A 24,780-nucleotide genomic window follows, 5' to 3' on the forward strand; every position below is an offset into this window, starting at 1 on the left:
CAGCATGGATCCTTCTTTGACAGGGCTCTTATGTCCTAAGCAGTATCATACACACAAGTCCAAAGCATGTGATGGGATCAGTCTATTAAAATTAATGTCATCTGGTCATTTACGGTTAAACACCCTACACAAGCATTGTGTTTGCTTTGTGAGCAAGGCACCAACAGCAAAACCAATCTCATCCTCCAGACATGAATGTTTGAAGGATTTGAAGGCTGTAAATAACTCCAAACCCTCTCTTACGAGGTTTACCCCTGGAGCACTTTGTAACTTATCAGGCCTGCCTTGTGCCTCCTCTAATGCCTGCATTATGCTCAAATGTAAATCGGTAAGCTGCCAGAGAGGTGGGCGGGACTCGGTAAAGAAAGGCTCACTGAAGGGTCTAGCCAATGTTCTGATTGGGGCACAGCAAAATAAACTGTATTTTGTTAGCTGCTAGTTTAGTTTTGAGGAGCCAGTTAAAGAACAATATACCACATTCCCTCCTATAATTGTTTAACCTTTTAAGGAGTGAGTTATTTTTCCAAAACGGAAGCTAGCTAGTTTTAGTTAGCTTCCGTTACCTAGCAACCTAGCATAATACTCGTAGCAATGCTACTACCTGCTAGTGTTACTTGTTAGCCTCCTAATTGTAAATTTTGAAGCCATACTATAGCGTTTGTCATATAGTTTTTGTCTATCGGAAAATAGTCGGTTGGAATGTTCAGAATCACATATGTGTGACGCTACTCCTTAAAAGCATCTGACAATGCTTGTCAGATGCTTGACAGCCCCCATGCCCAGGCCATGGGAACACAGGCCAGATTCTCACTGTAAGAGGATCATGTGTTTGGCTTTTGACAGGGTTCTGGAGACAAACTAGCTAAAACACACATCGTTACAAATGGAACTTTAATGTATTCTGATTAAAAAGTGCCCACGGTCCTGTTTGTAGTTCTAATTTCCATCTCTAATGGTACAAGGGACAGATTAGTAATGAGGATAAATTCATTTAACAGCATGTAATGAGCGTTAGAGGTTTCCCTATAACGTACACCTCATACTGATGGAAACAGATATCATCTCCATCAATTTGAACGCTTGTTGACCCTTCATGGAAACATATCAAACCAGGATTTTTTTACGCTACTTGTCCTTGAATTTTGCTTTACAACGTCATGATAACATCGCAGGAACCTTCAGAATAATTGACCTAAAGCGTATTGCTTAGCACAAACTATTAATCTTATTTTCCAGTTGTTAATTAGAACTGTTTGCAGGAGAAGTAGGGTACATCGTGAACTATACGTTGCCCCTAGATATTAGTTTGAAGGTGGCTAGAAGCCTTAAAGAGGATTAAGTCGGGATACTGGGCCACTCAATCTATGTTTGTACACAACACCCAGCCCAACGTATACTGTAAGCTATTGCCTGGCATGGTTGAAATTTGAAATGGTGACTGTCAAAGTACAAAGATGTCCATACCTAGACTATTTCATGGCATATTTGGCAGAGCATCATGAAGGCAACTCAGGAGGGATGGTCAATCATCTCTGAGGGCCTGTCAGTGAACAACACTGCCCCCTCATGCTGTTCAGAACTACTGCATTTCAGTTAAGTCTTTCTCCAACTATTTCTCTCGTTCTTTCTTTCTTTCTCTCTGTAAGTCTTACATGGCATATAGAGAAACAGCAATATAGCCCTGTGCTGTCAATCGATCTTGTCATGGGGATCACAAATATTTTTCAGATAAAGTCAAGTTACAATGTTCAGGTGATGGATGGAGACATTACAAGTATATTATTGTCAGAGCTCTGCTGATCTCATGATTTTAACCTTCAAAATGGCAGATCATGTTGAGTAATAAACGTTCCCTCTGCCTGAGGTAGACAGGTTATACTGTATACCGCTGATGAAAGTTGTATTCAAAGCTTCCTTTCAGTTAATAAAAGATATTGTATCTGAAGCAAGGCCATATTCTCCCTTTGGCGGCTTAAGACCAGACACATTCACTGCATTCATTTCTTAGACAGTTACCTTTAAACACGAGTGTTACCATCACTGTGAGTTAGTTGCAGGAGAAATGAGTAGCTGTTTTCAATTTCTCATTGTAAGGTGCCACATAAGTGTGAGGTAGTCTAGAATTCTGGATTCAATGAGGTGAGAGTCTCGTCTCCTATCAGTCCCTCCAGTCGTCGCCTACTGAGCTCTATTCACAGTGAATAAAACTGAAGTGCTCTCGATTACAATTTGAAAAGGCTCTCTGTCTTCCAACCGACACATTATATTCCTCTAAATGTGTGCAGGGCACAACACACTAAGTGGAATATTCACATAGCCATTAGCAGAATGTAAGCATCTCTCCATCAGCATGGTAATAAGCAGATCATTTCAGATCATTTCACAAGCGAAGCGTCCTCTCCTTCTGTGATATCTCTTTGAAATGGTATTAAAAGGAGAGTTTTCGTTTTTCACCACTTCAAAGGGCTGAGCACTATCTCTCTTCATGCGAAGCTGGCCTTCTGTTTGGAAGTTTCCATGTTAAAACAATGACACTTCCATGGGCGACGTAGAGGACTCTCGACACCACAGGGTAACATTGTCTTCCGGAAAAAAAGGGACAACACTCCTTGCATATTGCACGCTGGTGCAATTAGCAGCTCAAAAATCAACAACACTCAAATTGTTCACATACAATGTTCAACCACTCAGTGCAAAATCAAAGCGTAATACCAAAATTATTTACATGATAATGGGGGGTAGGTGAAGCAAATGGAACTTCTAAATGCATTACCAAGTTCCATGGGTTGGAAAATATTGAACAGAGAATTGCATCTTTAGAAGTTTTTCTTATTGATTTATAAATAGGAGGATGTTGTTGATGATTTTTTTTATTTTATTTACTATTGTTTCATAACAATACTAACAATTATCATTATTAATGCACATTGATCATTATTCATATTTGTAAAGTTATACACTTCATTGTGCCCAATATAAGTGTTTCTCCTGTTTTAATTCATTTTGTTTGGTGTATTGTTGGTTCCCTTTTAAGAGCCTATTTACCCCAAAAAGGTTTTGGGGATAAGTGACATTATGTAAAAATCTACATAAAGAGTTACACCAGAAAGTACAATCCTCATCAACTCCCTACAATTGCTTCTTTGAAACTGTCAACATTTTACATGGAGGATTATCACCATCTTGTGGTTTAACCGCAGTATGTCAGCTAACTGTTATATATACACATGATTCCTTGTTGTTGAGCATAAATAAACAGCAAATCACCTCAAAGGTGTTTGCATGATTATTTCAAACGGAAATGCAAACATACTAAATGTCTGAAAAATCCATGTACGATGAGATAGTGGCATGCCCCCGTGAACAGAACGCAGGAGAGGACACTGCACAGCTGAACACATGATTCCAAACACATCCTCGGGGGCTGATCAGGAGCTAACAGTGTGACTATCACCACCGTATTGAATAGTGTGTGTCTTGGTCTTCATAGTGTGCCAACTGTGTCCAGTGCCATAGTGTTTCCAACAAAGGTAGATATACGATACAATGTAAGCTACAGTACTGTCCACCATAGACTGGACAAGAAAAGTTGCTGTTCCAGCTCAGTGACAAAGGAACTAAGAGCCACTGCAAAGGTCTTCCCAGTTTCGAAAAAAGAAAAAAAAAAACATTGGACATAATTATTTGTCTGCAGGGCAAATTATTTAAGGATGATTCCATCCCACGAGATCTTGTACTGAAGGGCAAACCTTTTAACTAACAACATTGTCATCTGGAAGCTTAAAAACCCGGCGCAGAGATGCCACATCAGTAGTGATGGTTACAGTTACTAGAGATCCTGGTGGTTCATTTTGAGATCAGACTTGACCATTTAATTTAACTAATTTAACTATTTAACTAATCGACCACCTAATTTAGCGGAATTGATGCACAAGTTGATTTTCAAGAAGGAGACAGATAACACAGAGCTTGAGGAAGATGAAAGCGTTGGTTGTGGGATTGCTTTGTTTCGTCTTCAGGCCAGAGCCTACAGGGGCTCAGTTTCCTAGAGTGTGCTGCACGGTGGAGGGGATCGTGTCCAAGCAGTGCTGCCCGTCTCAGGGCTCGGATCCTGCTAACGTGTGTGGAAGTTTATCAGGGAGAGGAAACTGCTCCAACATCAGGGTGGACAGTAAACCCTGGGGAGGACCTTATCGACTGAGAGACAGAGATGACCGAGAGAGATGGCCGACTAAGTTTTTCAATCAAACTTGCAGGTGCTCAGGTAAGCAGTTGCAATGGTAGATTATGATGCTAGTGCTTCTGCAGGAGTTAACACTGTGTGTACCATGATATTATACTACTAAGAGTATTGTACATTGCACTGTTTGGAATACCCCAATATTCACAGTCTATACCTTCCCATGTGCAGGTAATTTTGCTGGCATTGACTGTGGCCAGTGTAAGTTTGGCTGGACAGGACCAAACTGCGACCAGAGAAAAGCCCCAGTGATGAGGAAGAACATCCACTCTCTGACACCAGCTGAGCTCCAGCAGTTCCTGGATGTGTTGGACCTGGCCAAGACCACCACCCAGCCAGACTATGTCATCGCCACGCAGCACTGGCTGGGCCTCCTGGGACCCAATGGAACCGAGCCTCAGTTCACCAACATCTCCATCTACGACTTCTTTGTCTGGCAGCACTACTACTCTGTCAGGGACACCCTCCTTGGTAAATGTGATGTATTCCTACACAACAACAATACGTGTAGCAGGAATTTTGACAGTTTCTCATCTGCCCTAGCACCTGGACGTCCATACAAGGCCATTGATTTCTCCCATAAGGGCCCAGCCTTCATAACCTGGCACAGATACCACCTCCTCAGCCTGGAGAGAGAGCTGCAGGTCCTTTCGTTTTTCACTTAGAAATGATGGGATCACTTATTGCGTGATAAAAATCAACAAGATGTATTTATTTTTTTCCTTCAAAACAACTTTTTTTCTCTGCAGCGTTTAACAGGCAACGAGAACTTTGCTGTGCCGTACTGGAACTTTGCTACAGGCCAGAGTGAGTGTGACATCTGCACAGACTCTCTCCTGGGAGGGCGGAACCCAGAAAACCCCTCCCTCATCAGCAACCAGTCCAGGTTCTCCAACTGGGGTGTGGTGTGTAACAGGTCTGTGGCTACAGTAATGCATCCTGGCCATTAAAAAAACATCCAGAAAAATTGTATGTGTGTGTTTACCAACATTATGGGGTTTGATGAGAGTGTGTTTGCTCTTCCCCAGTCCAGACGAATACAACCAACTGGTGACTCTGTGTAACGGGACCAACGAGGGCTCCATCAGGAGAGGTGTGGTGGAGAGGAACAACATGAGTCTGCCCACCATGAATGACGTGAGGAGCTGCCTCTCCCTCAGGGACTTTGACAGCCCTCCCTACTTCACCAACTCCTCATTCAGCTTCAGGTGGTGTTGTGTTGTGAATTCTCAAATCTCTTTGATTGTCTAGGTTAGAAAAACAAATAAACAAAAATATCTTCCCTGGCAACAATTGAGTCTGTTTCTCACAGGAATGCTCTTGAAGGTTATGACAAACCAAATGGAGAGCTTGACTCATCGGTGGATAACCTGCACAATCTGGTCCACTCCTTCCTCAATGGGACCAGTGGTCTGGCCCACTCTGCTGCCAATGACCCCATCTTCCTGGTGAGGATTGAAGGATCTGACCCAGGGTTCATGTTCCTTCAAAGAAAGTGATAAATGATCCAACATAATTTTGGATGATATGACCGAAATGTATATCCACCATAACCATCTAAAAAGTATTTTAAATGTATGGAAATGTGCTAAATAATATTGTTATTGCTGTCCATAGTAATATAAAATTGTCTTGTTGTGTTTGTAGGTGCTCCATGCATTCACGGATGCCATCTTTGATGAGTGGATGAAGAGGTTTGTTCCTACAAACTCCACCTACCCAGATGAGATGGCTCCTATTGGCCACAACAGAGATTTCAACATGGTGCCCTTCTTCCCTCCAATCACCAATGAGGAGATCTACGTGGCGGCTGAACAACTGGGCTACTCCTATGCCATTGCACTGGAAGGTTAGTTCTTGAAATACAAATACTTGTATTCATTTTCAGGTAACACGAGTGACCTACTGTATTTATTTGCCCTAATCAAAGCTTCCAATATGAATAAGCCTTTTCTGGGTTGTTCACTGCTTTTGTACGACGTACAGGAATTTATTGCTAAACAACTTTTATGCATTTTTCTTTCAGAAACAGACAACGGTTTTGATGTGCTTGTTTTGGGATCTACATTGGGAGGAGTTTTTATAGGTTTGTTGGTTCTCCTTGTGGTGTTCCTGCTTTATTTACGGGCACGAAGGAGAAGTGGCTTTGAACCACTTCTTAACTACTCCAACAGAATGTACACAGAATCTTCTTAATAATCTATAATTTTTATTGGAGCCACTGTATTTCTGATATATTTTAATACAATTACACTAATCCGTTCTTTTCTCTCTGAAATACGCAATGGTGTGCAAGCAACAAAATGGTTCAAATTTGACAGACATGATTAGTATTTTAACATTGTTACAATTTCTATCTTTCTGGTGCTCTTCAAAAGCGGTTTCAAAGTCTACATCGTCCTGTCATTTGATATTTGTCATGCCATCTCTGGATCTCAGGGGGTGTTTTGCGTTAGAGGCCACAAAGTTTCACACTCGGTAAGTTGAGGGGGGGATCATTGTCATGGCAGCATCAAAATTAACTGTTGGGAAGTGTGTTGTCAGCTCAGTGGCATTTTTAATTTACAGATTGAAATAGCATAGACAGTTCACAACCTATAATTTACTGAAATTACATTTAAGGTGTTTTTTGTCTCCATCAAAATGTAAAAAGAAAATGTTGTCACAGGCAAATGTCTCAAATACCTTGAATTTGTGAGGCTGCTTTATTACGTTTTCCGGTTTGAGTAGCTCCTTGAAGCACTATGAAATTCAAAACTCTGTACATTTAGTTTTTTGTTGATTCCTCTGCTGTTGAAACAGTGCAATCTTACTTTCTGGGATTAATAAAGTGCTACTCTACTGTCCCCTGTGAAACAAATGGAATTAGTGCTTCTATAATAAATGATTCAGGTGCGGTCATAATTTAGAGAGTTGGTGTTTGAAGTTGTATATTTTTAAAGGATACATTATGAATAGATTTTGTGGGGAATACATCATTTCAATTACCTTCTTGGTGAAAACAAGAATGTTTGGAGACTAGTTGACTGGCATCTACATTTGCTTTTCATCTTTGGGCAAGGGCTTGTTTATTTAGAAAAATCATGATGGGGCAAGAAAGAAAATTGGCCCCACTGTGACTAATTGTGTTACCAATCATTGACGGGGATAATGCACAGCTTCATTAAACTGTTAATTTATTTTATTCTATGTACAAATTTATCATGATACTGTCTTACTTTACTGTCTTCATGTTTCAGCTCCTTGAATCGTTTACACAGGGGCATAGGTTTGTTTTCAAATGTGGGCGGGAATGCTTTTTAAAATAACTGAAGATACAGCCGTTTAAATAGGACTTTCTTAATGAAAAGGGTGTCCCACATGTCCCTTCCATGTCTAATGAAACCTACGCCCATACGTTTATCCAAAAGTGTGGTGCTGCGAGCTGATGGGTTTGTATCTTGACACTTTAACAGTGATTCCTTCAGACACATTCCATTGGACGTCCTCCTGGAATGTCCGCTGTAATCCTGTCAGGTGCAATGAACCCCAGAGAACCAGCCGCATAAAACATGTTGTCACACAAGTAGATGTTTTACTCCTGAGAAGAAGCCTCAGTCTCAAGAATTTCTCAAAATAGCCGAATTACACATTTGATGTCAATGAATCCATGCAACAAACCTTTTCATTTCTGTTTGGATACAGTACAGTACTAAACCATTGTAACTTTGTATGACTAGAGTAGGCCAAAATACTCTGATCTCAACCAGTTTCACTAAGCTGAGCTCTCACTAGGTTTAGTGGTTGAGAATGAAACTCTTATTACGAATGGCTGGTAGGCCTACACAGATTTTTTTACAACTGATAAGAGTACAGTTTGTGCTGTGATCTGCAATGTGACTCTCGTCAGCATCAGCAGCCATCACATGGAAGGCCACGAAGGAATTTTAAATGGGGAGGAGAAAGACTTCTACGCACTCAAGGATAAAGCACATGACATGAGATGTCTGCACACCAGTGCAGCATGTATCATATGCCTTCGTTGCCATGAAACAAAAAGGTCATTGGTCGCTTTGAAAGATTTGTGATTCCTTCAAGTAGAACACGAGAGGAATCCCCAGTAGCACCCAGTGTTAGCTATTGGTTTAGAACGCCCTCCTTAGGCAAACATGCAAATCATTTTGAAGAGTATTACTGTCTAGGTACAACAGTCTGAAGTGGATGATTAAGTTGTGGTCTGTGCTCCTTAACGTCACAAGAGTGAACTTGTGTCTTGTGAGCAAATCTATCATTGTAGAACCAGTGCTTATGTGTAACTTTGTGTAATTGATTACAATGGGTTACAGTTAAGCAGACTTATTAGTCTAAGTAGTCAACAATGGAACTGAGATTAAACTTCATACATTTTTAAACACTCATCACAGTATGAATATCACAATCACTATGTGAAAATGTAAGAAATCCTGATGTCAATGAGCAATTGTTGAAAAATGACATGGAGTTAAGTCAGTTTATTTGTTCTCAGACACACAAGCTGACCACCAGAGCACATTTCCCTCCAGGCATTTCCCTGGTATTAGCCCAGCTCACAGTCCTGTGTTGTCAGGTGATTACCACGAGACCAATGGCTTAATCCTTTCGGGCTGTACTAAGAGGCGGCAGATAAATTGGAAGGTTTGTTAATGTCCATGAAAGTAAGTGGAACTCAGACACTTGCTCACAGGGCTTTTTCTTCATAGCTGTTACAGTTATCACTGTATCTAATCTTAAATACACAGCGGAGGAGCATAGCACAGTGAGATTCCATGCCATTCTGGAGGAACTAATTGATGACATCATCGCAGTGAATTGGTGCGCAAACTGATTTTATTGGAAGGAGTGAGAAGAGAAAGAAGTGGGAAAGATGATGAAAGCGTTGGTTGTGGTGTTGGTTTGTTTTGTCTTCAGGCCCGAGCCTACAGGGGCTCAGTTTCCTAGAGTGTGCTGCACGGTGGAGGGGATCGTGTCCAAGCAGTGCTGCCCGTCTCAGGGCTCGGATCCTGCTAACGTGTGTGGAAGTTTATCAGGGAGAGGAAACTGCTCCAACATCAGGGTGGACAGCAAACCCTGGGGAGGACCTTATCGACTGAGAAATGTGGATGATAGAGAGAGATGGCCGACTAAGTTCTTCAATCAGACATGCAGATGCTCTGGTGAGTCATGCTGTAAACTGTTGTCTGTAAACCCTCATCTATGATTTTGGATTAGAGTGTTGAGTTACAAAAAAGTAAGACTGGCTGACCAAAAGTAGACCAGGACTTGGACATGAGCCACACCTGCCGGAAGTTTCAGCATAAATTTGAGCACATTGTCGGTTTAACTCTATTTTGTATGTTTTTCGATTGTTTATATGTTCTCTTCTCCTTTTCCATGTGCAGGTAACTTTGCTGGCTTTGACTGTGGCCAGTGTAAGTTTGGCTGGACAGGACCAAACTGCGACAAGAGAAAAGCCCCAGTGATGAGGAAGAACATCCACTCTCTGACACCAGCTGAGCTCCAGCAGTTCCTGGATGTGTTGGACCTGGCCAAGACCACCACCCAGCCAGACTATGTCATCGCCACGCAGCACTGGCTGGGCCTCCTGGGACCCAATGGAACCGAGCCTCAGTTCACCAACATCTCCATCTACGACTTCTTTGTCTGGCAGCACTACTACTCTGTCAGGGACACACTCCTTGGTAAACGTCTCTCTACTATGTTCTCACTAACTAATTAGAATAATGCTAGGTTTTTTATTGAAAAATGCATTCTGTAAATCAATAGGCATATCTCTTTGCATTTTCGATTTATCATTCCACCTGTGTATCTGTATAGCTGTTAGATATGTTGAAAATAGCTTTATTCTCAAAACCTGGATATGGTTCCTTTGCAGGTCCAGGCCGTCCATTCAGAGCAATTGATTTCTCCCACAAGGGCCCAGCCTTCATAACCTGGCACAGGTACCACCTCCTCAGCCTGGAGAGAGAGCTGCAGGTAAGAGATATTATATAAACAGACAAATACACAAGGAAGTATGATAATCTCAATAATAAAGTTTTTCCCCCATGTGTTTAATACATGTCTATCTGAAGAAAAATGCTTCACTTGTTGGTATGCAAGTTTGTTAAGAGGTTTAGCTTCAGTTATACAGTTGCTCAATAACCAAACTGAGCTACAATAATCCTCAACTTTAGGGTTTGCAAAGTGATCAAGAATCAGTCATTCATAACAGTAGTAATGGTAAAAAACTAGAGATTATTTACAACTGGCATTGGTCATAAATGTATATTAAATCAGACATAATCAGACAGAAAGTATAGGATCAAAAAAAAATTATCTGCAGAGATTAACAGGCAACGAGAACTTTGCTGTGCCATACTGGAACTTTGCTACAGGCCAGAGTGAGTGTGACGTCTGCACAGACTCTCTCCTGGGAGGGCGGAACCCAGAAAACCCCTCCCTCATCAGCAACCAGTCCAGGTTCTCCAACTGGGGAGTGGTGTGTAACAGGTCTGTCACACATGGGAATTCACACAAAGGTTTTTCATGGGTCATCTTTGATGTTTATGTGCCTTGCTTTTCTCTGTTAATTAAAAAAAAATATATATACAGAATACAGTATGTACATGTTTGAATAATTATGAATTACTATTAATACATTTCATGTATCAATAGTAACATAATAATAATAATTTAATCTAATTTTAATTAAATTCTTTATTTTTGCATAGCACCACAGTGGGCTAACAATAAGGTTGTAAAAATATTAACTTCTGCTTCTAGTCTTGACGAATATAACCAATTGGTGACTCTGTGTAACGGGACCAACGAGGGCTCCATCAGGAGAGGTGTGGTGGAGAGGAACAACATGAGTCTGCCCACCATGAATGACGTGAGGAGCTGCCTCTCCCTCAGGGACTTTGACAGCCCTCCCTACTTCACCAACTCCACATTCAGCTTCAGGTCTTCTACGCATGCTTACATATATCACATTTATTCCATTACCATGACTAGTCAGTTTTAGACCAGATTGACTAATGTATATAACAGATCTAATCTTAAGAACACCGCCATGGGTGTTTCACAATTGTATGTTTTTTACATTTTGCAGTACTACTAACATAAATAATAGCTGAACCTTAACACTGACTAAATGGAGGATGGTGAGACTTTTTAAACTGCAATGTGATGCTATGATTTAAATATTACTGATTGGTGTTTTACAGGAATGCTCTTGAAGGTTATGACAAACCAAATGGAGAGCTTGACTCATCGGTGGATAACCTGCACAATCTGGTCCACTCCTTCCTCAATGGGACCAGTGGTCTGGCCCACTCTGCTGCCAATGACCCCATCTTCCTGGTGAGGATTGAAGGATCTGACCCAGGGTTCATGTTCCTTCAAAGAAAGTGATAAATGATCCAACATAATTTTGGATGATATGACCGAAATGTATATCCACCATAACCATCTAAAAAGTATTTTAAGTGTATGGAAATGTGCTAAATAATATTGTTATTTCTGTCCATAATAATATAAAATCGTCTTGTTGTGTTTGTAGGTGCTCCATGCATTCACGGATGCCATCTTTGATGAGTGGATGAAGAGGTTTGTTCCTACAAACTCCACCTACCCAGATGAGATGGCTCCTATTGGCCACAACAGAGATTTCAACATGGTACCCTTCTTCCCTCCAATCACCAATGAGGAGATCTACGTGGCAGCTGAACAACTGGGCTACTCCTATGCCATTTCACTGGAAGGTGAGCAAATCTTGACTGCACAGAAATCTTCCAAAGCTATTTCCACCAGTAATATTCTCTCAATCGATGTACTTTAATGTTGCCACAGACAGCGATGGTGGAGCCACTGTGTTTGTGCTGGGGTCCACTCTGGGTGGTGTGTTCCTGGGCCTTCTGCTTCTCCTCTTCATCATGGTGCTCAACCTGCAACGGAGAAGAAGAAGAGGCTTTGAACCTCTGATTAAAGCAGAGTTCACAAACAGAAGATACACCGAGGAAGCCTAGATGATAAAGTGGTTGTAATATTGAACTGTTCTTCAGCACTCATACACACCTAAGTCCTCCACAAACCTTTTTATTTTTAAAGGCTAAGGCTACCACTACATCTATCACTACAAGTGAACCAAATAGAAAAAGAAAAAATTCTGTGCGCGAATCATTTTGTCCTGTAATTATTTGCCACATTTTAATGCTTGTAAAACTAAAATTAAGTAATCAGATTACAAAGTTGTTGTCATCTTTTATCAAATGTTTATTTGCAAGAAAGAGTAACAAAAAATTGAACAAATCTTTTTAATTGCAATAAAAAACTGTAAGGCATAATTGTAAGAGTTTTATGTCATCTAGATCATTGTACATATGATTTTACAAAATGTTAATGAATAATGTTTTGGAAACCTTTATTTTTACATTACTTTTGCTGATTTATGAACATCCATTTTCAAGACTTTATTGCAAAAATATTACCATTAAAAGTGCAATGATACAAAACATAAAAACAGTATCCTCTCTGACCATTGTTCATAATAAAGAATCTTATTCAAGGACAAACTGACAAAGGGGCAAACTGTTCTCCATGACTTTGCACATCATTTCCCCTACATCCATACAATGTGAACAATAATACTGACTTATCAAAAGGCAACAAGCAAGCCAACAAAATTGCTGCAACGCCCAACAGAGATCATGATAAGAGCTAAAGGTTATAATACTGGCTAACTCCCCTGATATGTAAGCGTAAGCTGGCCTTTATGGTTAACTGAGCTGACTGGCCTTTTGGAGAACAGTGGACATACAGTCCTTCTTGAGACTGGTTTGGCTGGTCTGTGTCTGAGGGATAAATAAAGTATGCCCCCTCCAGTAATGCAGGGCCTCTCACAGCCTCGGTAGGCACGCTCTACTGACGATCCTCTCTGGAGCAACCAAGCCTGCCCGGGCCCTCTCCACCTTCTCAGATTCTCATTTCACAGGTGGCTGTGATCAGCCTGAGGCCAGCCTGCACACACACAACCACTCATGCTTCAGAGATAAACTCAATGACTTTTTTTTGTTGTTGTTGCCTTTGGCGGTTTAAGTCTTCAATGTGTTTTGAATTTCAGCTGCAACAACATGGCACATTGTTTACTCTTTTTTTCTTATTTACCATTTACAGCATGGAATTCATGTAATTATCATTAATTATCATCATTAAAACCCTACCCTACATTTTATAATTGAGTTTGGATTCAAAACAGTATCTTATATACTAGTGTAATAATTGGACCAATACGCTGTTCCTATTGGTCCAGAAGACGTTCTCAAAAGTTAATAAATCCGTTTATATACCTCCTGAAAGTTCGCAGAGGTAAATAAACGTTTTTACAGACCTAGCAACAAGCGGTCAAAACAGTTTAGTGCATACTCCATCGGTCAATAATTTGCAGAATACGCATTAATTTCATATGCAAACAAGGTGGATATTCAAAGCAGAACCTACATGACAACTGGGTTGGTAAAAATCACCTTTTTCAGGTAATGTAAAAATATGAACATACAGTTTAGGGGATAGGCCTGTGGAGTTGAAAATGCTGTCAATAAAACACAAAAATTACTCCAACCTGAGTTACCAGGTACAGATTCAAATCGGATACAGAAAATGAGTACTGGACATCAACACAACCCATGTAAACATTTTCTTGCTGATTAAGCTGTTATGATTCACTTAGATATGTATGAAATCCAACAACACAATTTATTCCACTGCTGAGCCTGCTAAGGATGCGTATGAGAAAATGAAATAATTTGCTGAATCAAGTCAACAGAACCCTATAGGTGCACCCATGACAAGCCTGGTAAACCAGGAAGTATTCCTTAGCTATAAGTTGACCTTTTTCTATTGAGGAGTTGATAATACAAAGACAATATAAGTACAGTGAAGTATGAAATAACGCAAACATGATGGGATCTTATTTCATCTGCACTCAGAACAACGAAACACAATCATTGGTAAGAACTGTACATGATTTGAGTTATCAAGTTAAACCTGAATAGCAACTGTTTTGTAAATGTGGTAACATTTTCCAGTAGTGTCCTTTTACAGAGTCATTTCATAAGTACATGTACTGAGTACAGTAATAGGCAATGTGAAAATGAACAACATGTATTTACAAACTGCAATAATGTGACACTACGCACCACTGTAAACACTACTGTGCTCTTTCAATTGTGCTCTCTCCTATTCAAATTATTTACACTTGATACTTACTTACTTACTTACAATGACACTATATACTTATCCACAACAAAATAATATATTTCTATATTTTGTTTCAATTATAAGTATATTTTGTGTATAATAAGGATATTTCGTTGAACTCGATACATTGCCTATTAAATACTGTAGTACTTATGTAATGAAACTTTAACAAGAATACTAATGTAAAATGTTACTGTATATTTAATAAACAAAGGGCTTCAAAGCAAAAATGTAAGGGTAGCAGCTAACTAATATTTTGTGGTGCTGTTTATAAGTTTAATCTTTACACACCTTTCAAAAGATAATTTAGTCTTGACTTGCAAGATGTGCAAGTCAAGACTTAGACCACATCTTATAATTTTGGTAATAAAAACGTTCTAATTCTCATCACTTCAAGCTGAGATCTCACATTCTCACAGTGGTACAACAAAATAATACATTATCTTTTACAGCATCAACAAACCAAAAGAATCAAAGTGCATGTTTTTTTCTTTTCTCACGGAGACCTACATTTCCTGTATGCAAAAAAAGTGATCTCCGTTCATCTTACGGAACAGAGTTTGACAGGGGGCCATCTGTTTAACATAGTGGAGCTGTGGCTGAAGGCAACCACCTAAGCATGGTACTGCACAGTCTCTGGGAGAGGGGAGAACCAGGACGCCTGGGGTCTCGCTTCCAAGCACCCCTCTGTATCCAAGAGGCCGAGACTGCATGAAAACCTGACCACAGCCCCAGTCTGAATACAAAAAAGCCAGCGGAAAGAGGAACCCTGCTGTCCACGTGGGGCCGGTTTCCCCAGCATTATCTCCAGAGCCGGTGCAGTGCCAGGGCTGCCAGGGCGAGTGTAGCTGACAGGACTAGCGAGGGGGCGGGGAGCGTGGCGGAGTCGTCGATGGGGCCGCTGCGGTCCGCCCCCACCACGGGGGCCTCGGTGCTGACAAAGTCAAACTCTGTGACGCAGGCCTCCGTGCAGCCACTGCCACTGGCCGAACCACTCCCCTCGTCACCTGGAGAAGCACAGCAGCACAGAGGACGGCTCAGAACAACAGAACTCACTGCTTTCTGTAATATATACAGTACTGTAATTCATATGTACTATACTATATCTATACTGTTTGTGCAAATCACATATTGCTGACATAAAAATGTGTAATTGTTTTTGTATTTATATTATTATTCTATACACTTTCATGCGTGATTGTCATGGGAAACAACATGAAAGTTGTTTGTTTACTTGTTTACTTAACTAACCCTAACCCACATAAGAGACGGTAAAGTATGCAGCGAAGACTTACTTGAGTCTTGGAAGTAGATGTCATTGCCATTGAAGGCATTTTTTAGCTTGGTGGTCATCACTCTCAAAGCCATGATCTGCTGGCGTATGAATGTGTCTGGTCTGGTGATGTCCACGCCCACCTCTGGGTTATTGACCTGATTGGTCAGTCCATCCTTGAGGACCTCTGGGAAATACCTGATGGTCCAGACGAAAACAAACGTGGTAATAAACAAAAAACACAGCTACCATGGTGAAACTGAAAAGACCTGCCATATCCACGGCCAACTATTTTCCTTTCTATTCTTCTCCTATTTTAAGCACACCTAGGCCAAGACCAGTAATTAGAAAATTAGCAAAATGCTTCAAGTGGAGCATTGCAGCAACATGGAGCGTTCGGGTGAATAGGGATGAAGCCAGGGAGGCTAATTCCACCAGACAGCCTCATAACAGGCTGTCCTGGTCTCTCTGGCATGCTGGGGATGTCACAGAGAACTCTCCAGAATAGGAGGCTGTGTGCTGGTCCCCCTCCCCACCTCTCTGCCCCCCCCCCTCCCCTCCCCTTCAGTTAGATAATGCAGGGTTAGAAGAAGCTGCTCTCTCTCTCTCTGCAGTTCTTCATCTTGTTGTTTTTGTCCACTGGTCACATTCTGACAGGAGGGCCGAGCCAGAGTCTGTCAGGGTAGGATAAACTCTTGACCCTGCGTATGTTGGGGAATGTGTTGACACAATTGTAAGATATTTCTCTGGGGAAAACATCCTCGACGGGTGTATCCAGGACGTGTCAGGCAATTTTTTTTAAACTTTCATTTCACAGACTACTTCTTCTGAACTGGTTGGACAACATAATTACTTTTCTCTGGAACAAACAATTTTTCTGTTATTTATACTAATGTAAAAACAAATGGAAGCACAAAAATAAATGGAATGGAACACATGGATGTCAAGCAGAAAGCAACACAGTTGTCTTCCCTTCTGAGGCGAGGCAACGTTTAAGCTTCAATTGTCAAACATTCTGGTTAATAATGCACATTTTCAGAGTGAGAAACGTGAGAGAACTGGTTGCAAAGAAACAACAAAGCAATTTCAGCAAACATTTAAGGGTCTCTCTGGGGGGAACCAGTTACAGTAAGACGCTGCCTGGTCTGACTGTTGAACAACTCCTTGGAGGGACTTGAGCTTGTTTGTCTTCCACTTGTGTTGCCTCTGACAAAATTCTACTCCAAAGAACGAAAGGCTCTTCAAGCAACTGCATGTGAGTCGGTGGGTGCAAAAACATAATCCAGGGTTCCTAATTCAGAGCTCAGACATATTACACAATTAATTGGGAGGATTTAAAACTTTTTTTTTTTTTCTGGTCTTTGTGTTAGTGGCTGCATAAGTACCTGCCCTTGGTGTGACCATTCCAACACTGGTCATCACTGGCTTCCCCAGCAGTGACACGGTCCTCCTGACAGATGGCTTCAGGCACGCTGGACCAGAACTTCCTGTAGAGCTTCAGTTTCTCCTTAATGTCAATCACCTGGACACAAGAAGGAGGGACACCAGTCAAACAATTGATGGGCTTGCATGAGAAACTTAACCCACAAAACTTTGCGTGACACGCGAGTCAGAATGACGGGTTAACAATCAGATGTGACGTGCCATGCAGATGACTGGTGGAGGACTAATGCTCACAGAGGCCTCCCTGCTTGACACCCCCGCAGAGTGAAATTCACACATTTGCATGACAGTCACACACCAACAACTGGAGCATGTTTCAGCACTTAAGCTTCATGAATCTGACTTGTGCCAAAAAAAAGTTCACATTTCCATATTCTACTGAAGTGAGGGGGAAAACCTGATAGGTAAAGGTAGGCCCCATTACCTGGCTCCCCTGTCATGCTGAGGTCTGAGTTGGAATACTGAACCTGAGCAGAACATGAAAGGTGCTGTTGTGCCAGTGTGGCATTGCTGTAGGGCCTGACACTGCTTTTGATGTGTTAATCCTGTCACACAGATACCAAAGCACTTTAACAGTTCTGATCCTGCCCAGAGGGTCAGCACTCACTGCAACAAAATGACCCACCATGTTCAACTTAACCACACATGTGCCCCAGTATTAAACACCACGCAGAGACACAGTTAGACGGTATACATTACCGCCGTGAGTAAGGCACCAGACACATACAGTGCCAAACAGATTGTGCCCATTTGTGATGAACCATATACATTGACATTTAGTCATTTAGCAGACGCTCTTATCCAGAGCGACTTACAGTAAGTACAGGGACATTCCCCCCGAAGCAAGTAGGGTGAAGTGCCTTGCCCAAGGACACAACGTCATTTTGCACGACTGGGAATCGAACTGGCAACCTTCAGATTACTAGCCAGACTCCCTCACCGCTCAGCCATCTGACTCCATATACTGTATACTGATAAACCATATACTGTAATTACAATATATTTTTCTGCCATATTCAATGCAACCTGATCACATCAGTTGGTTTCAGACTGAACCGGTTCAAATAGCTGTATGCAGGAGTGAATACAATTATATATATTCCAAATTTAGTTATTTAGATTCTCTATAGGCCAGCGGTATGCCATTTCATACAAAATATTTAATATTGAATATGTTTGTCTTTCTCTCCATCCTCTTGAATACAAACTGATATTCCCAAAGAGCACTATAAGTGCTCAAAAAAGAGATTTAAGTATTTTCTGAAATTGTATTTGACTTTTGTACTGTATTTGACCTCAAATGCCTCAGAAGACCAAAGAAGGGAGAAGAAAAAAGAGGTATAAAGTGCTTTCATATGAGCAGCACAGATGCAATTTACTTCTTTAAACTGCTTTTCAGTCAGAGTCAGTCTGGCACTCTACTGTGCTTTCCCTATGAATAAATAAAGAGAGTCTGGGGACAGCCTAAGCAAGCACCGGCAGAGCTGGTAGGAAATCAGTGTGAACACAAGATGGCACTATCTATCTGCGAAACTAACAGCGTCTGAGAGCAAAAAAAGAAGGAAGATCGAGAATGAGAAATGGAAAGAGAGAGACAGAGAGAGAGTCAAAGAGAGGAGAGGCTCAGAATTCCAATCTAATCAAGTAAATTAATAAATTAATAAATAAATAAACATGGATTATACAAATCATTCATAATTAATACTCATGTAACAAGGCCACGTTTAAACTGTGCTGTCTCTTGCGGTGCTAATATGCAATGGGAATAGCAAATGGGAATAGGAAATGGGAATGGCAAACTGGGCAGGCGTCTAGCATGTGATAACACAAATTGGTTACATGTACTGTAAGTTAATGTATTCAGCCAACCCGCCATGAGAAGAGGAAGAAATATGCTGATTGCATCACTGAATAAATGCACACGTTTAATTGAAACAAAAGGTGGAGAACTAATATTCATCACATTGGAATAAACATCTTTTAATCTCCGCATAAATCTAGCTAGCATGATGTAGGTAGCAAACAGTAGCAGGTATATTCCTCTGCATCAATCCTAAAGACAAACACGGTTGGATCAAGAGGCCTGGATTAAAGTGAGGAGAATCGAGAGACAGCATGATCAAGCAAATAAAGAGGTGTTGGCAACAATCTTCTTGTTACCTGTTACTGACGGCCAGACAGAGAGACCATCTCCTTATGAGTTGCTGATCAGCAGGTGGTCGAAACAGACCTGAAGAGCACTGCCTGACATGCAGCATCTCAGGAACCAACCACGCTTTAGTTTTTCAAACCAATGTGATCCAAACGGATGATTACAGGCCTACGTGTTGGATGATGGCAAAGGCTTTGGACATGAAAGGTGTTATTGATGCAGTAAAACATGTTTCTGTCCCTCATGGATGACAGGACCAATGACAGGATTGCTGATAGGAGAGGTGTTGACTGTCAAAAGATGTGAGCCTGATGTTTATCATGTCATTTTCTCTCATGTGGCACTTACAGGAACACTTAAGATAAATTACAACTAAGCAGTGTAATTATGTTTCCTTCGGCTGTCACACAGACACAATCACACCGGAGCCTCTGTAAACATGTGCATGCTATACTCACAGTGGGGGTACTTATACTATGCCAAGTAAGAGGACCCTGGACAAGCCTATTACAGGGCCTGTGTCGCCAAACCCCTGTGCCCTACATTCTGCTTAATGCATCATGTCATCTATAATCCATCACTCCTCAAAGCACCAGCAGTCCTTTTGGTTAATGATTTTTTTTCCCTACTGTACTGTAACTCTACAGGACATTGTGTACCCATGATGCCTTTCTGACAGGAGCTACCAGGTAGACAGACAGGGGGAGCCGTACGTCTGGACCAACACACACGACAGGGGAAAAAGTAATTAGGAAATGCGAGGCTGTCCATGGATTGGTGAGGATAAAGGTTTTTGCAGGTTCACAGAGACTTAGGAGAGCTTTCTAGTCTTGTTTTGTACAGTACCTGCAGCATTGATGGAAAAGATTGTCTGCATATTGTAGTGACAAGCTTTTTCACATGAAGGTCACGGAACAGGGTGTGGAGTGGAGTGACTATATTGAAGATTAAACCTCAAATTCAATTTGAGGATTGAATTGCGGCGACAGTCAAGTCCAGTCTTCTGTATCTATGGACAAAAACTGTACATTCAGTCCTATTGTCATTCTCTCTCTCTCTCTCTCTCTCTCTCTCTCTCTCTCTCTCTCTCTCTCTCTCTCTCTCTCTCTCTCTCTCTCTCTCTCTCTCTCTCTCTCTCTTTCTCTCCATCCCTCTCTCTGTCCCCCTCTGTAGCTGTCTGGAGAGGGATTACCAGGGACTCTAACTAATGGCTGTAAACAGCAATGCAGGGGATTAATCCAGCTGTAAACCTCATTAAAAAGGAGCCTGTTATGAGCTAATGCTCACGGTAAATAATACACAACAGTACCTGTCATACGGTAGGCATGGCTTCACCCTTTCACATCATCGACCATGGAAAATGCTTTAAAATTCAAAGCAGCATGTTCCAAGCCTAACACACTGCATAAACAATATTTACCCACAGTAGAAAATAATTGGATAGTTAGAAGTAGACAAATATATGAAGAATATTTACAAATGATCATCATTTGCAAACAAACAGTACAATTCATCAAGATAATGAGGATGGTGAACACATGGTAATTTGTGTATAATGTTCAAACCAGTTCATCACTGAAAGCTAAGCACACTGGTAGCAGCTGCTTGGTTAGTGCTCGATGTGAGTTTATGTGCATGACAATCCAATCCCGATTTGCATGTGTGTTTATGTGTGTCCGTGTGTCAGTGGGGCTGTACGTATGTTGATCAAACAGTTGCTGGGTTCCACCTTTCATCACAGTGTACCAGTGTGCGTCCACTGTCCCTGGATCAGTAGCGTTCAGATGCCCTTGCCTATCTGCAGATCAGAAGCTGACATGTCACAGGCTTTGAAGCTGCAGTCCCAGTCCTTGCTGCTTTACAATGTCAGCAGCCCAGCCTCTGTACACTGGTGCTGTGCTGACAGGCTGACCGAGGATCAATCTGCCTTTCATATGACTTTAACCAGACCGTCTTCAATACCACACACACACGCAGCACGCGCGTACACACACACACATATACTGTCTCTCTCTTTCTATCTCACTCTGTTTTTCGTTATTTCTCTCTCTGGCATATAGTACCGTACACACATTTTAAACTGGGGTAGTTGTTGCTTTTGAGGATGTCATGAGGAAATGGGTGAATGATAAACCTTTGTTTCTTACATGAAATCAAAGGATCATATATCAGACGTCTTCAATGTCTAACATAAGTATCCCTCTGCGACTGGTCAGAGCTAAATTAGTGCAGGCTCAATCTAATCATAGCCTGTGCAACAGGTCTCCCCACAGAAACCGCAAAGGCCTGACTACTCGGTGATCAACATATTTTCCTTGGCAACTGTTGTTACCGTCTGCATTAAAATAGTTTTTCATTTGATATGAATGCTGGATTCAACGTGCATCTCAATGACAGAGTTCAAGGAGTCTGTCTGCTCCCCCAGCTAGCACTGGGAACCCACACATCCTTGTCTCTCAATAACAGTCCACTGCAAGGTTAACAATTCATCAGACAAAGTCTGTGCAAAGTCGGAAGAAACATCGGAACAACATCAAAACAAACCATTTGAACGTGAGCTTGGAGTTGTACAAAACCCTCTATGCTGAAACTACAGTTTCTTTTCTACTCGATATGGCGTTGTCATAGGCAGCAACCCTCAGGATTATGTTTGTTCCAATGAATGTTCAGCAAGGACAGATCTGGGGTGCTCAGGAGGTTTACCTTATGTAAAACAAATGTGATGAAAGTGCTCTTTGGTAGGGAACACAAAAGTTCAGAAAACATCTTCTTCTCGGAAAAAGCCTTTATTCAGATATTCAGCTATTTCATGGTGAAATACTAAAAACATAAACGTACAGCTAGGTCACAACCCACAAGTGGTACAATCAGCCTTGGATATGTGTGTGTGTGTATGTGAGTGTGTGTGTGCCTGTGTACGGGGGGGGGGGGGGGGGTCTGAGTCTGGTGCCCCTGCGGGTGTGTGTCCCTCGACACGGCTATTTAATCACTGGTGTCTTACACCTCATAAAGCCCTTCCTGCTGGGCCTGGGTCCACCCATAAACAGCTAAGCTCTCAACCACAGCTTGCCATCTGTCTCCAAAAACACTTTTTGCATATGAATAAACCGTAGCGCAAGATAATATTGGTCGAGAAAGAATACACTAAGTAAATGACCTTTGTTGTTATGGTTTGAATAGCAAGTGGTTCAACCATGGATTTTCGTCTGCATTAGCGCTTTTGTCCTTGTCTGGTAAACAGTCGTGCTCCCTGAGAGGTGACTGGGGTTAGTGCTCAGAGCAGGCAGCAGTCTGCACATACTCGTGGGCTTCTCTCATTTAATCAATACCCATCAACTGAGGGCAAATACAAATATGTTTCCCCTCTGTGACTCGGCGCTAGGTCACCCCTGAAAGAGATCAACCAGCTGTTAATGCTTTCAGTCTGTACACACAGGAACATTACACCCAGAAAGATACTCCTGCAGTTGCCACTCAGGCAACGCCACCTTCACTCTCTGAAGTACACCAGTAATACTTATGCTGAGTAAACGGTACCTTGAGTCAAATGTCTCGCTTGATGAGTTCGACAACGTCGTCACGTTCCACCAAACCCCATAGTCCCTACAGCTACCCCAACTTCGACTCCAAGCCAGAGTTTCACAGCCATCCCCAACCATTGTTTACACCCCAGCCCCAGCCCCAGCCCCAGCCCCAACCATAGTTTACACCCCAGCCCCAGCCCCAACCCCAACCATAGTTTACACCCCAGCCCCAGCCCCAACCATAGTTGACACCCCAGCCCCAGCCCCAACCCCAACCATAGTTTACACCCCAGCCCCAGCCCCAACCATAGTTTACACCCCAGCCCCAGCCCCAACCATAGTTTACACCCCAGCCCCAGTCCCAGCCCCAGTCCCAGCCCCAGCCCTGGCACCATCTCTGTTCCCAGCCTCACTCCCAGCCACCAGCCCTGTTTCCCTAAAAGCCTGATTATGTCTGTGCATCAAATCTGACCAGGCGGAAGGCTATGATTTAACACGGAGATCTCAGCATAGCGGTGGCTATCCTGCCAGTATATCACCCCCATCCCCCCAGTGACGGCACCATATGTCCACTCCAGCCTTGTCGCTCCAGCTGATAGCACTGTGTTTCCTGGGCACGCCAGCTACCTGACGGAAGCTGAAATCTTATTGTTATTCAAATGTACCATTATTTCCAGCTATCTTTGATTTAGCGGCAACGGATGACAACAATGAGAGAAATGCAGAGAGATCCATCTTTGCGTACAACCTGACAAAGATGGAAAGGATGACATAGTTGCAAGCAAGGCAACGTAACAAAGGCAATGAATATTTATCACTGTTCACAAGGTTTCCCATACATCGCTCTTTGATATATGCAATCTTCGTTTTAGACATGGAGATAAGGTTCACATGTGCAGCAGTGATGAAACACTATTCTGATCTATTTTTCCATCTATAGGCAGGCTGTAGTTTCTGTGGCAGTGGCAGGCAGATTGGTGTTGATTTGGAAACTCCATAAAACATTACAAAAACTGTAATACAGTGCTGAATGCTTCAAATAACGTGACAGCTCTTGTCAAGGGCAAGTTTTGATTCCGCCTCTAAATATGTAGCACACTGAATATTGCATTCTGTCTCAGTTCTGATAAACCCTGGAGGTGTCTCATCACTCTACAACTCTCAACACATCCTATTAACTTCAGCTTGCCACATGCATTGCTGAAATTATTCATCAGACACATCAATTTAGCCCTTGACTACCTGTAATATAATAAAAAACACTGCCTGGTTCCCAAAATAGCTAAAATAGTGTTGTTTCAAGGGATGCATAATTACCTGCTAATGGCTTCACTCTCTGTGGGCTAATTTGGTCAGGTTCCATCACAGGGAGATGTGTCCACTTCTGTCTGATGTTTCATTTCAGCCCCCACAAAACATTACAGGAGCAGATAGATTAAGACCTAACACTTCCCTTACTGTACAATTATTGAGGGGGTTTCTGTGTAATTTGTAACCAGTAAAGGGAAGTGCATTTGTACTCATTACCATGCATCTTCACAATTTACAAAGAAATCAACTTTCTTTGTTCTTTGTTCATTTAAATACATGTCATTTGTCCTTTGTTCATTAAAATATAACCCGCTTTTAAGTGCTTTAATTGTTGTACCAGAGCCAACCCTCAGGAGCAAACACAGTGTTGAAGTGTGCTCACCAATTATTTGGCTACTTCAGTTGTTGGTAAGGCATCGAGCACTACTTACACACTGGCTAACTGACCTCGCAGTGTGCTCCATTCCAAGCAGCCCTTTTTACATCATCCCAGCTCGTCTCTCAGACCTCAGGGCTAGTTCCCCAGGCTGACCAAGCCAGTTCAGTCTATATACTTTATTCATGGTGAGCTCAATTTATCAAA

The 24,780-nt window shown here is 41.8% G+C and overlaps 3 protein-coding genes across 4 annotated transcripts in view; 2 read left to right on the forward strand and 1 right to left on the reverse strand.

The window, feature by feature from the left end:
• The first annotated feature begins 3,898 nt into the window (after window positions 1-3,898).
• LOC134016307 (L-dopachrome tautomerase-like) lies at window positions 3,899-6,865 on the forward strand. The gene is made up of 8 exons (XM_062455696.1): window positions 3,899-4,264; window positions 4,412-4,711; window positions 4,784-4,884; window positions 4,990-5,156; window positions 5,269-5,448; window positions 5,553-5,688; window positions 5,888-6,089; window positions 6,267-6,865. The coding sequence occupies exons 1-8, from the start codon at window positions 3,979-3,981 to the stop codon at window positions 6,434-6,436; spliced, it is 1,542 nt and encodes a 513-aa protein (XP_062311680.1). The 5' UTR covers window positions 3,899-3,978; the 3' UTR covers window positions 6,437-6,865.
• A 2,031-nt stretch (window positions 6,866-8,896) lies between these two features.
• dct (dopachrome tautomerase) lies at window positions 8,897-12,806 on the forward strand. The gene is made up of 8 exons (XM_062456679.1): window positions 8,897-9,411; window positions 9,637-9,936; window positions 10,131-10,231; window positions 10,581-10,747; window positions 11,021-11,200; window positions 11,464-11,599; window positions 11,799-12,000; window positions 12,089-12,806. The coding sequence occupies exons 1-8, from the start codon at window positions 9,123-9,125 to the stop codon at window positions 12,262-12,264; spliced, it is 1,551 nt and encodes a 516-aa protein (XP_062312663.1). The 5' UTR covers window positions 8,897-9,122; the 3' UTR covers window positions 12,265-12,806.
• A 439-nt stretch (window positions 12,807-13,245) lies between these two features.
• LOC134017248 (glypican-6-like) overlaps window positions 13,246-24,780 on the reverse strand; it is a 55,041-nt gene continuing 43,506 nt past the window's right edge. For both annotated transcript variants that reach the window (XM_062456677.1, XM_062456678.1), the window contains 3 exons: window positions 17,153-17,289; window positions 15,790-15,965; window positions 13,246-15,501 (listed from right to left, as the gene is read on the reverse strand). In XM_062456677.1, coding sequence (XP_062312661.1) covers window positions 15,296-15,501; window positions 15,790-15,965; window positions 17,153-17,289 — 519 coding nt within the window. In that variant the 3' untranslated portion in view covers window positions 13,246-15,295. The remainder of the gene's footprint in view (window positions 15,502-15,789; window positions 15,966-17,152; window positions 17,290-24,780) is intronic.

The sequence above is a fragment of the Osmerus eperlanus genome, chromosome 3, assembly GCF_963692335.1.
Source record: "Osmerus eperlanus chromosome 3, fOsmEpe2.1, whole genome shotgun sequence".
In the NCBI taxonomy this organism is placed as follows: Eukaryota; Metazoa; Chordata; class Actinopteri; order Osmeriformes; family Osmeridae; genus Osmerus; species Osmerus eperlanus.